This window comes from Ascidiella aspersa, chromosome 9 (genome assembly GCF_963924565.1).
Source record: "Ascidiella aspersa chromosome 9, kaAscAspe10.2, whole genome shotgun sequence".
Classification (NCBI taxonomy): Eukaryota; Metazoa; Chordata; class Ascidiacea; order Phlebobranchia; family Ascidiidae; genus Ascidiella; species Ascidiella aspersa.
Window position 1 is genome coordinate 18,580,844 of NC_139455.1, and position 13,401 is coordinate 18,594,244.

Here is a 13,401-nt window from a genome sequence, read left to right on the forward strand (position 1 = left end):
TTGATAAGTTAAATATTGTGAAGCGATATGTCGATAATTCTAACCGACAAAAATGCCAATCTTACAAGGCCAAAATAAGGGTGGATCGTTTGTACACAAGCAAATATTCTTCTCTGAATGATGTTTATAGGAATAAGGAATATTATTGTTTTTTTTATTAGTATTGCACAACTTGCACAACAAATGGTAAAAATCCTTTAATTAATTTATTTGTCTCAATCTATCTAACAAAAAGGCAGTATTATGGCCTAGAAACATATTTGAAAACAGCCCGACGTACATCTGAATCGTGTCACCAACAGTTGGGTGCCCGCACTTTAGTTTTTCAGTAGCCAGTCCCTGAAAACACTTACTGTTCAATTTTGGCGGTGGAGGTGACGGCAGTACGTTTCTCCTTACAAGATGTGAGACGTAGCCTCGCAGCAACTTGTCGTCCATACTGGGGTAAGTAGTCCCCAAGTTGGACAAAGCAGTGGTCAAGTTGCTCTGGTCAAATGTGGTGTTGTACCCGAACAAAGCCGGGTCCCTGCAAGAAAAGTGCTCCAGTAGGCTATGATTAAGTACGGATTTCTTGGTAATACATGAATCAACATTTGCCACCTTTGAGGCAAAACAGACATAACTAGGCTATATGTATCTTACCCGAACACTAGAATATGCGTATTTGTAGTGATTGTTTTCTCGAATAACTCATCATTTTTAACAACGGTACCAAATATTATGAGATGAAACAGTAGAAAACATTTTTTATTCATTTTAATAATATTGACACTTTTTCTATTCAACCTAATTATGTAGCAAAGGTTTGGAATTGTGAATTACTTTGTTCTTGTGATGCTTTCCAACATGCGCTTTACGTCTGGATGTCCACGTGGCGTTTCATATTTAGTCGAGGCATCGAGGCGGTTACACCATTCATCCATGGAGACCATTTCGAGTTTGTAGCCGAACTGTTCTGTCAACCATTTGCACAACCATCTGCACAAGGCCAAAATATGAACAAAGCAATAAAAGGCTAATCTTCGAAATTTCTTAAGCTTCTTCCTTTCTTTTTATTATTTATGACTAGGGCGAATATTTTTTGACCAAAAAAATAGGAAATTTTGACCTAAAAAAATTAAAATTTTGACAAATTTTGACCTGATAATAATTTATTTTGACAAAATTTTGAACTGTTAAAAATACATTGATTTAAATAACCTAGGCGTCGTTAATCACGCGTTTTTTATACTGTAAATTGCTCTAATAAAGATACGGTTAAAATGACTTTGAACTTATATCAAAACAATTTTTTTTAATAAAATGAAAGATAAATTTCAAAATAACCGAACGACCAATTTCAAAAAGGTGACTTTAGTTATATGGGCCGAAAATTTATTTTCGGGACATATCTTGTTTTTGCCGCTATTTATATGGGCCGAAAATTTATTTTCGGGACATATCTTGTTTTTGCCGTTATTCTTGTTTGGTTTCCTATGGTTTCCTATGGTTTCCTATGGTTTCCTATGGTTTCCTATGGTTTCCTATGGTTTCCTATGGTTTGTTTCAGACCGACTTTTGTCCGAAGCTTTATAGAAAAAGTAGACATCGTAGAACCTTCAAATTTTCAGACATGGCGTAGAGTGGTATGTAGGTGCTTTGTAAAAGTTTATGAGGCTGCACTCCCAGGGGCCTTTGCTTGGGGGGTAAAAACCTGAAATAGTGCGTTTTAGCACTTTGTAGCTAACGACAGCCATCTAGCAGCAGAAAAACTTTCATACAGAATTCGTTCATATTCGCTTGCTTTGTCCAGCTCGCGTCGCGACGAGGCGGCTGCTGGCATCCCTGCTGCGCCCTATTGTCCCGCGCGTGCAACATTTGTGTTGGAAGTGGCTTGCCTAGTAAAACTATGCACATGCGACTTGCCTTTCATAAAGAGGCCTCTCTAAGTAAAAAAACCTATTGCTCTTACAACACAAAATATTTTACCACCGCAAATTTAAATGCGAATCCTACAGGCAGTGTACACATCTCTGTTAGCACATGTTGTAATTGTTGCACCATTCAAACATATCAACACCAGGTATAAGCAAATATAATTATACAAGGGCCGCAACAACAAAAAGCTTAAGTTTTACGCATTCTTAACGACGACGTTACAAAGCTACGTCATAACATGGCGTCATAAATAAATAAATCTTGCGTTTATTGGATTTAAATTGGCAAAACTTTCAATATAAAACGTGGCTTATTAGGCACATAAACGTGTTTGCATATTGCTCAAAACTACAGATTTAAACTCTGTTTCAACAGTGATTGCTCAGACCAAGGCATGGTAAAAATTTACACAGTAAAAGTTGGAAAAAGTATAGCAAACCATAGACGTTAAATCATTTAGAGAGAATGAAAATATTGACTTTTTAAACATGCTAGCTGACCAAAATGTAATAACATGGCCGTAAGCATTATCTACGTAAATTTTTATTGATCAAATGTATGTTTCGATCATTTGCCAAAATCTACGCCATATTTGAACCCCCTTCGATTCAAAGCCATAATTTATTATATTATTATACACAACTTATAATTGTGTGTAGATATGTTGGATTGCAGTAACATACAGAACAGGTGCAAATAGCAAATATTCTCCAAATACGATGTTTCCAATATTCTCCAAATCGTATTTCATCGTATTGTCGCGGTAATACACAAAGAGGTAAGGCCGTGAATAAACCCAGCGTACAATTAACGGAGGGAAGCATTGCGAGTAGAGATGTTCAAAGCAGAATATCGGCGACACATTTATAATGCTTGCTTTAAATGCAGCGTCAGCATTTTTTGGGGCGACCAATTACTTTGCGATAAGCTTCGCCTAATAATCAAGTGTCCGCTGCAAATTTAAATGCGAAATCTTAAGGCAGTGTACGCCTCTCTGTTAGCACCTGTTGTGCATGTTGCTCCAACCAACCTACCAACATCAGGCCTAAACAACTAGCAAAACTTTCGATTTAATAGTTTGCGTATTGAGAACATAATAGTGTGTTTCATATTGTTTAAAACTACAGATTTAAAGTCTGTTTTAACAGTGATTGCTCGGACCAAGCCATGGTAAAAATTTACCGAGTAAAAGTTTGCAAAAGTATAGCAAACCATAGGCGTTAAACCATTTTAAGTCTTTGGGAGAATGATAATATTTGTTTTTCAAACACGTAAGCTGGCCAAAATGTAATAAAATGGCCATACACACTATCTACGTAAATTCAATTTATCAAATATATGTTTCGATCATTTCCCAAAATCTACGCCATATTTGATTCCCTTTCGCATCAAAGGCTTAAGTGGGGAATTTTTCGGCCCATATCTGTTTTTGCTTGCAGAAACAAGTTAAGGAAAATGAAAAACAAAATATATAATATAAAATACACAATACAAAATATTAAAAAATAAAAAGTATTAAATAAAAAAAAATGAAAATAAAAATAAAACATAAAAAATTAAAAATTAAAACAAAAATCAAAAAAAACTAAATAAAAAAAATAAATAATAAAAATATTGAAAAATAAAAATAAATAATTAAGTCAATCAAAAATATTAAAAAAAAAATTGAAAAAAAAAAAAATTAAAAATTAAAAAAAAATAACACTAAACCTTGAAAGTATACCCCCTGACAAATCAAACAACAACCGCACCCCCGTCTAGTTTTTTTTGGTTTCCTATGGTTTCCTATGGTTTGTTTCAGACCGACTTTTGTCCGAAGCTTTATAGAAAAAGTAGACATCGTAGAACCTTCAAATTTTCAGACATGGCGTAGAGTGGTATGTAGGTGCTTTGTAAAAGTTTATGAGGCTGCACTCCCAGGGGCCTTTGCTTGGGGGGTAAAAACCTGAAATATTGCATTTTAGCACTTTGTAGCTAACGACAGCCATCTAGCAGCAGAAAAACTTTCATACAGAATTCGTTCATATTCGCTTGCTTTGTCCAGCTCGCGTCGCGACGAGGCGGCTGCTGGCATCCCTGCTGCGCCCTATTGTCCCGCGCGTGCAACATTTGTGTTGGAAGTGGCTTGCCTAGTAAAACTATGCACATGCGACTTGCCTTTCATAAAGAGGCCTCTCTAAGTAAAAAAACCTATTGCTCTTACAACACAAAATATTTTACCACCGCAAATTTAAATGCGAATCCTACAGGCAGTGTACACATCTCTGTTAGCACATGTTGTAATTGTTGCACCATTCAAACATATCAACACCAGGTCTAAGCAAATATAATTATACAAGGGCCGCAACAACAAAAAGCTTAAGTTTAACGCATTCTTAACGACGACGTTACAAAGCTACGTCATAACATGGCGTCATAAATAAATAAATCTTGCGTTTATTGGATTTAAATTGGCAAAACTTTTAAAATAAAACGTGGCTTATTAGGCACATAAACGTGTTTGCATATTGCTCAAAACTACAGATTTAAACTCTGTTTCAACAGTGATTGCTCAGACCAAGGCATGGTAAAAATTTACACAGTAAAAGTTGGAAAAAGTATAGCAAACCATAGACGTTAAATCATTTAGAGAGAATGAAAATATTGACTTTTTAAACATGCTAGCTGACCAAAATGTAATAACATGGCCGTAAGCATTATCTACGTAAATTTTTATTGATCAAATGTATGTTTCGATCATTTGCCAAAATCTACGCCATATTTGAACCCCCTTCGCTTCAAAGCCATAAGTTATTATATTATTATACACAACTTATAATTGTGTGTAGATATGTTGGATTGGAGTAACATACAGAACAGGTGCAAATAGCAAATATTCTCCAAATACGATGTTTCCAATATTCTCCAAATCGTATTTCATCGTATTGTCGCGGTAATACACAAAGAGGTAAGGCCGTGAATAAAGTTTCACCCACCGTACAATTAACGGAGGGAAGCATTTCGAGTAGGGATGTTCAAGGCAGAATATCGGCGACACATTTATAATGCTTGCTTTAAATGCGGCGTCAGCATTTTTTGGGGCGACCAATTACTTCGCGATAAGCTTCGCCTAATAATTAAGTGTCAATAGGGTGTATTTACCGCCGCAAGTTTAAATGCGAAATCTTAAGGCAGTCTACGCCTCTCTGTTAGCACCTGTTGTGCATCTTGCTCCAACCAGCATACCAACATCAGGCCTAAACTTATCTAGCAAAACTTTCGATATAATAGTTTGCGTATTAGGCACGTAATAGTGTTTTTCATATTGTTTGAAACGACAGATTTAAAGCCTGTTTTAACAGTGATTGCTCGGACCAAGCTATGGTAAAAAATTACCTAGTGAAAGTTTGCAAAAGTATAGCAAACCATAGGCGTTAAACCATTTTTAGTCTTTAAGAGAATGATAATATTTGATTTTCAAACACGTAAGCTGGTCAAAATTTAATAAAATAGCCATATGCATTATCTAAGTAAATTCTATTTATCAAATATATGTTTCGATCATTCCCCAAATTCTACGCCATATTTGAACCCCTTTCGCATCAAAGGCATATTTTAAGTGGGGAAGTTTTCGGCCCATATCTGTTTTTGCTTGCAGAAACAAGTTAAGGAAAATGAAAAACAAAATATATAATATAAAGTACACAATACAAAATATTAAAAAAAGAATTAAAAAAAAAAAAAATTAATATAAAGTAAAAATTGAAAATAAACACTAAGCCCTGAAAATATATCCCCTGACAAAATATACAACAACCGCACCCCCGTCTAGTTATATGGGCCGAAAATTTATTTTCGGGACATATCTTGTTTTTGCCGTTATTATATGGGCCGAAAATTTATTTTCGGGACATATCTTGTTTTTGCCGTTATTCTTTTTTGGTTTCCTATGGTTTCCTATGGTTTCCTATGGTTTCCTATGGTTTCCTATGGTTTCCTATGGTTTGTTTCAGACCGAGTTTTGTCCGAAGCTTTATAGAAAAAGTAGACATCGTAGAACCTTCAAATTTTCAGACATGGCGTAGAGTGGTATGTAGGTGCTTTGTAAAAGTTTATGAGGCTGCACTCCCAGGGGCCTTTGCTTGGGGGGTAAAAACCTGAAATATTGCGTTTTAGCACTTTGTAGCTAACGACAGCCATCTAGCAGCAGAAAAACTTTCATACAGAATTCGTTCATATTCGCTTGCTTTGTCCAGCTCGCGTCGCGACGAGGCGGCTGCTGGCATCCCTGCTGCGCCCTATTGTCCCGCGCGTGCAACATTTGTGTTGGAAGTGGCTTGCCTAGTAAAACTATGCACATGCGACTTGCCTTTCATAAAGAGGCCTCTCTAAGTAAAAAAACCTATTGCTCTTACAACACAAAATATTTTACCACCGCAAATTTAAATGCGAATCCTACAGGCAGTGTACACATCTCTGTTAGCACATGTTGTAATTGTTGCACCATTCAAACATGTCAACACCAGGTCTAAGCAAATATAATTATACAAGGGCCGCAACAACAAAAAGCTTAAGTTTAACGCATTCTTAACGACGACGTTACAAAGCTACGTCATAACATGGCGTCATAAATAAATAAATCTTGCGTTTATTGGATTTAAATTGGCAAAACTTTCAATATAAAATGTGGCTTATTAGGCACATAAACGTGTTTGCATATTGCTCAAAACTACAGATTTAAACTCTGTTTCAACAGTGATTGCTCAGACCAAGGCATGGTAAAAATTTACACAGTAAAAGTTGGAAAAAGTATAGCAAACCATAGACGTTAAATCATTTAGAGAGAATGAAAATATTGACTTTTTAAACATGCTAGCTGACCAAAATGTAATAACATGGCCGTAAGCATTATCTACGTAAATTTTTATTGATCAAATGTATGTTTCGATCATTTGCCAAAATCTACGCCATATTTGAACCCCCTTCGCTTCAAAGCCATAAGTTATTATATTATTATACACAACTTATAATTGTGTGTAGATATGTTGGATTGGAGTAACATACAGAACAGGTGCAAATAGCAAATATTCTCCAAATACGATGTTTCCAATATTCTCCAAATCGTATTTCATCGTATTGTCGCGGTAATACACAAAGAGGTAAGGCCGTGAATAAAGTTTCACCCAGCGTACAATTAACGGAGGGAAGCATTGCGAGTAGAGATGTTCAAAGCAGAATATCGGCGACACATTTATAATGCTTGCTTTAAATGCAGCGTCAGCATTTTTTCGGGCGACCAATTACTTTGCGATAAGCTTCGCCTAATAATCAAGTGTCCGCTGCAAATTTAAATGCGAAATCTTAAGGCAGTGTACGCCTCTCTGTTAGCACCTGTTGTGCATGTTGCTCCAACCAACCTACCAACATCAGGCCTAAACAACTAGCAAAACTTTCGATTTAATAGTTTGCGTATTGAGAACATAATAGTGTGTTTCATATTGTTTAAAACTACAGATTTAAAGTCTGTTTTAACAGTGATTGCTCGGACCAAGCCATGGTAAAAATTTACCGAGTAAAAGTTTGCAAAAGTATAGCAAACCATAGGCGTTAAACCATTTTAAGTCTTTGGGAGAATGATAATATTTGTTTTTCAAACACGTAAGCTGGCCAAAATGTAATAAAATGGCCATACACACTATCTACGTAAATTCTATTTATCAAATATATGTTTCGATCATTCCCCAAAATCTACGCCATATTTGAATCCCTTTCGCATCAAAGGCTTAAGTGGGGAATTTTTCGGCCCATATCTGTTTTTGCTTGCAGAAACAAGTTAAGGAAAATGAAAAACAAAATATATAATATAAAATACACAATACAAAATATTAAAAAATAAAAAGTATTAAATAAAAAAAAAAATAATAAAATAAAAATAAAACATAAAAAATTAAAAATTAAAACAAAAATCAAAAAAAACTAAATAAAAAAAATAAATAATAAAAATAAAAACATTAAAAAATAAAAATATTGAAAAATAAAAATAAATAATTAAGTCAATCAAAAATATTAAAAAAAAAATTGAAAAAAAAAAAAATTAAAAATTAAAAAAAAATAACACTAAACCTTGAAAGTATACCCCCTGACAAAATAAACAACAACCGCACCCCCGTCTAGTTCTTTTTTGGTTTCCTATGGTATGTTTCAGACCGCTTTTTGTCCGAAGCTTTATAGAAAAAGTAGACATCGTAGAACCTTCAAATTTTCAGAAATGGCGTAGAGTGGTATGTAGGTGCTTTGTAAAAGTTTATGAGGCTGCACTCCCAGGGGCCTTTGCTTGGGGGGTAAAAACCTGAAATATTGCGTTTTAGCACTTTGTAGCTAACGACAGCCATCTAGCAGCAGAAAAACTTTCATACAGAATTCGTTCATATTCGCTTGCTTTGTCCAGCTCGCGTCGCGACGAGGCGGCTGCTGGCATCCCTGCTGCGCCCTATTGTCCCGCGCGTGCAACATTTGTGTTGGAAGTGGCTTGCCTAGTAAAACTATGCACATGCGACTTGCCTTTCATAAAGAGGCCTCTCTAAGTAAAAAAACCTATTGCTCTTACAACACAAAATATTTTACCACCGCAAATTTAAATGCGAATCCTACAGGCAGTGTACACATCTCTGTTAGCACATGTTGTAATTGTTGCACCATTCAAACATATCAACACCAGGTCTAAGCAAATATAATTATACAAGGGCCGCAACAACAAAAAGCTTAAGTTTAACGCATTCTTAACGACGACGTTACAAAGCTACGTCATAACATGGCGTCATAAATAAATAAATCTTGCGTTTATTGGATTTAAATTGGCAAAACTTTCAATATAAAACGTGGCTTATTAGGCACATAAACGTGTTTGCATATTGCTCAAAACTACAGATTTAAACTCTGTTTCAACAGTGATTGCTCAGACCAAGGCATGGTAAAAATTTACACAGTAAAAGTTGGAAAAAGTATAGCAAACCATAGACGTTAAATCATTTAGAGAGAATGAAAATATTGACTTTTTAAACATGCTAGCTGACCAAAATGTAATAACATGGCCGTAAGCATTATCTACGTAAATTTTTATTGATCAAATGTATGTTTCGATCATTTGCCAAAATCTACGCCATATTTGAACCCCCTTCGCTTCAAAGCCATAAGTTATTATATTATTATACACAACTTATAATTGTGTGTAGATATGTTGGATTGGAGTAACATACAGAACAGGTGCAAATAGCAAATATTCTCCAAATACGATGTTTCCAATATTCTCCAAATCGTATTTCATCGTATTGTCGCGGTAATACACAAAGAGGTAAGGCCGTGAATAAAGTTTCACCCACCGTACAATTAACGGAGGGAAGCATTTCGAGTAGGGATGTTCAAGGCAGAATATCGGCGACACATTTATAATGCTTGCTTTAAATGCGGCGTCAGCATTTTTTGGGGCGACCAATTACTTTGCGATATGCTTCGCCTAATAATGAAGTGTCAATAGGGTGTATTTACCGCCGCAAATTTAAATGCGAAATCTTAAGGCAGTGTACGCCTCTCTGTTAGCACCTGTTGTGCATGTTGCTCCAACCAACATACCAATATCAGGCCTAAACAACTAGCAAAACTTCGATTTAATAGTTTGCGTATTAGGCATATTAGGCACATAATAGTGTGTTTCATATTGTTTGAAACTACAGATTTAAAGTCTGTTTTAACAGTGATTGCTCGGACCAAGCCATGGGAAAAATTTACCCAGTAAAAGTTTGCAAAAGTATTGCAAACCATAGGCCTTAAACCATTTTAAGTCTTTAGGAAAATGATAATATTTGCTTTTCAAACACGTAAGCTGGTCAAAATTTAATAAAATGACCATACGCATTATCTACGTAAATTCTATTTATCAAATATATGTTTCGATCATTCCCCAAATTCTACGCCATATTTGAACCCCTTTCGCATCGAAGGCATAAGTTAAGTGGGGAAGTTTTCGGCCCATATCTGTTTTTGCTTGCAGAAACAAGTTAAGGAAAATAAAAAACAAGATATATAATATAAAGTACACAATAGAAAATATTAAAAAAAAAATGAATAAAATAAAAAAAATAAAATAAAGTAAAAATGTAAAATAAACACTAAGCCCTGAAAATATACCCCCTGACAAAATATACAACAACCGCACCCCCGTCTAGTTTTTTTTTAATTTTGTAAGCGCTTTATCTGCATTTTTATTCGATTTTGACTTACAAAAATATTGAAAAATTTTGACCTAACGTGTATATTTTGACAAAATTTTGACTTTTTTTGAGAAGTCAAAAAATATTCGCCCTATTTATGACATTTCCTTGACCCTTAAGTAATTGTAATGAAACTTTTGGTAACATGGAGGAAATTCGCCGTTCATGCATCTCCAATTTTGTGTGTTTGCTAAGCTTTAGCAAGGTCAATGATAATATTGTTAAAATGTTTCCTCGACCCAGTTGTATTTCAAGTATACGCGAGTTCATGTTGTGCCCTTCCAATAAGTGTGCTTTCTCAATTGGCCCAAGATAAAAGCATCCCGTGTTTTTACATATAACAAGCATGAAGCGACCGTATAAATTGAAACATCACTTACATTGAATGTCTAATATAGACATTTTAATCCGATCTACATACCCGATATTTTGGACACAAAGCATTGGGACTCGATACCAAATGACGTCACTTCTATGTCAAAACTAGCAAAATAGATGCAATCGAGACGTTCAAAGGTATTTTTCAAGCTTTTGGGCAAAATACTGCTTTAGTGTGAAGAATTTTTTTACCTCCAATGGTTAACCTACTATTTTGAAGGTAGGATCGCAGCACTAAATTGTAAATCGTGGCTGAAATTTTCATGTTAACATAGTATCGGATAAGCATCGTTATCAACGTAGTATCCGATGAGTACCGATACTCCCACTTGGCATTAAATCAACAAATACTAATCTCACGAGCTCACAATACCTTCCCGTGATACGCTCCGGTTGAACGACGTGAAAGATCTTGTGAACCGACGAGCGTAACTCCTGTGAGAGTCTCACGATGCACTTGCTCACGAAGTCCACCGGCGTCATCTCGATCTGCCACTCGACGTCAGGAAATGATGACGTCATCAGTGACGCGCGCAAAACCAAAAGAATGAAGTCGGCGGGGTTCCAGCCCCCGCTGTTGCTGTCGCCCGATATGTTGCCTGAGAATGATTTGAACTATGACGTCATAATAAGCAAACAAATTTAAATGTGCAATAGTTTAAAGTTTTTACTTTTTAACAAATATTCTGTATTTATCCCGTTGTAAATAAGTCACAACGATTATCCGTTTATAAATATATTTCCAATCGAGGTTTCCTTGATCAAATTTCCGACAAAATTGGCGAAATTCTGAATAACTATACCAAATTTGTATACTAATAATCGTGAATTCAGTTTGTAAATGTTTTACAAACCTATTTAACCCTTCTACTCTCTAAAAACTGACAAAAATTGCAACATGCTACATAATGATCCAAAATTAAAAATTAAACTATGGAGTTACAAAACGAATATTGCCGGATAAGTATGACTTACCTATTCTGTATATTGAAACTGGCAATCCTTGTTGAATTGCTTTTTGCAGGATTGCCTCTGACACCCATTTGCTCTGTGAATAACCGTTGGAGAGCGCCAGAGAGTCTTCCTTTCCAACCGGAGCTTCTTTGCAACTAGTCTAAAGTAAGAATATCGATGATAAACTTATTTCTATGTTTATGCATAATTAAAGCTTGGGATGTAAAAAAATACAGGTTACATCCGATACCCACTACCCAGTGTCACGGTATTTCTGATACTACATGGTGGTTTAGGTACGATTTACGATCTGACGCAGCAATTTCTAAAAAAAAACAACTAAATTTAACAAAACTTGTTAAAACTAAGCAAATTTGATTAAATAACTGCGAACAAAATACTTCTCATCGTTTAAATTTTATCTATTTTTCTTGTTGGAGCATAATAAAGACTATATCGTCTTTGTCCAACATTTCGGGTATCGCTATGAAATTAACAGTCGAGTTTTGGACATTACTAATTAACGCACTCAATATAGAAAACTTGAACAGTTTTCAAATTTACTCTTGTCAATGGCTTCCAAAAAGGTTTGCATTTCTGGATCGTGTAATCCCTTCTGTTGATATAATTAATCTTTCACTGAGGTTTACTGTTTAAGTTGTAGTAAGTTTGAAGTTCAAGCCAGAATAGACTTGTCGTTTACAAAATACAAACGATTGTCAGTAGGGATGTCCAATACTTAACATTTTATTCCAATAACCGATATTTTGAACACAAAATATCGCGATCAAATTCGATAGCAAGTGACGTCATTAATACGCTCAAATAAGCAAATAGATTAAATCGAAACATTAAAAGCAATTTTTTCCAGCTTTTTAGGCGCCAATTTTTGTAAAGAGTTCAGTTAACTCTAGTTGGTAATTTACTATTTATTTTATTCAAATTTACCTTTCAAGGTAGGAATCGTTACGTTATATTGCAAATCATAGCTGAAATTTCTAAATTTGTTTGGAAACGGACGCGCACCGATACCATTTCAAGACGAGTACCGATACTACCACTTGGCATCGGGTATCGGCTCGATCCAAAATTATCGGACATTCCTAATTGTCAGTATACACTGTTAAAATTGTTGTAAATATATATCGAACCTTTCCATCTGGATAGACAGCGTTAGTGCTGACGTAGTGAACAGGCTTGATCTTTCCAGTCCTCGCAAACAGAAGGACGTGCTGCGTTCCTGTGACGTTGGTGCCTTTCAATACGTCATATGGGTACACCAGGTTGACGTAGGCAGCAGCGTGTATGACGTAATCAATCTGCGACGTCATTTGAATGCAAATGCTTGAAGTGTAAATGCCAAGTCTTTTACAAAATAATGCTTACAATATAAAAGACAAACAAAACCAACAATTAAAATAAGCAAGGTTTACTGCTCAATCCATTATTTCACCAATTAAATACCAAAAATATGGCGATACCATAGCTGGGAGATAGGCTTATGCCTTATAATTATCTTATGAGTGTAAGCGTTTCAAGTAATAAATAAATTAGTGTCAATCAAACACCCACACTTGTATTAAATTATCCGCTATTGATATCAGCATCGTATCAGTCGATAGTTGTTGAAATCAAGTGAACATGAACACAAAAAGCTTAACATTTAAATTGAAATCTCAGTAGAAGGTCAATAGACAAGAATTTTCCATTTTCTCGTATACCTCGTAAGTCAAATATGCGTAATCTTCTTCATTGAGTCCCATCTCGACCAAGGCAACATCCCCAGTCATCGGGTGGACTCGTTTGTCAAACAACTAAAAAAAGATGTCAAAAAAAAAAACAGTATATTAACCAAGTCCAAAAGAAACTACATTAACTCAGTTGTTCGATACTATTGAACTCTTAA

The 13,401-nt window shown here is 35.2% G+C and overlaps 2 protein-coding genes across 2 annotated transcripts in view; both read right to left on the minus strand.

Moving 5' to 3' along the window:
- LOC146133404 (uncharacterized) overlaps positions 1-13,401 on the minus strand; it is a 280,938-nt gene that overhangs the window by 31,248 nt on the left and 236,289 nt on the right. The gene's annotated exons all lie outside the window — the stretch shown is intronic.
- The window catches only part of LOC146133407 (uncharacterized), a 32,904-nt gene that overhangs the window by 6,265 nt on the left and 13,238 nt on the right, over positions 1-13,401 (minus strand). The window contains exons 16-21 of the mRNA XM_083397732.1: positions 13,217-13,309; positions 12,647-12,814; positions 11,517-11,655; positions 10,915-11,140; positions 823-978; positions 354-526 (exon numbers count right to left, since the gene is read on the minus strand). Of these exons, the coding sequence (XP_083253858.1) occupies positions 354-526; positions 823-978; positions 10,915-11,140; positions 11,517-11,655; positions 12,647-12,814; positions 13,217-13,309 (955 nt within the window). The remainder of the gene's footprint in view (positions 1-353; positions 527-822; positions 979-10,914; positions 11,141-11,516; positions 11,656-12,646; positions 12,815-13,216; positions 13,310-13,401) is intronic.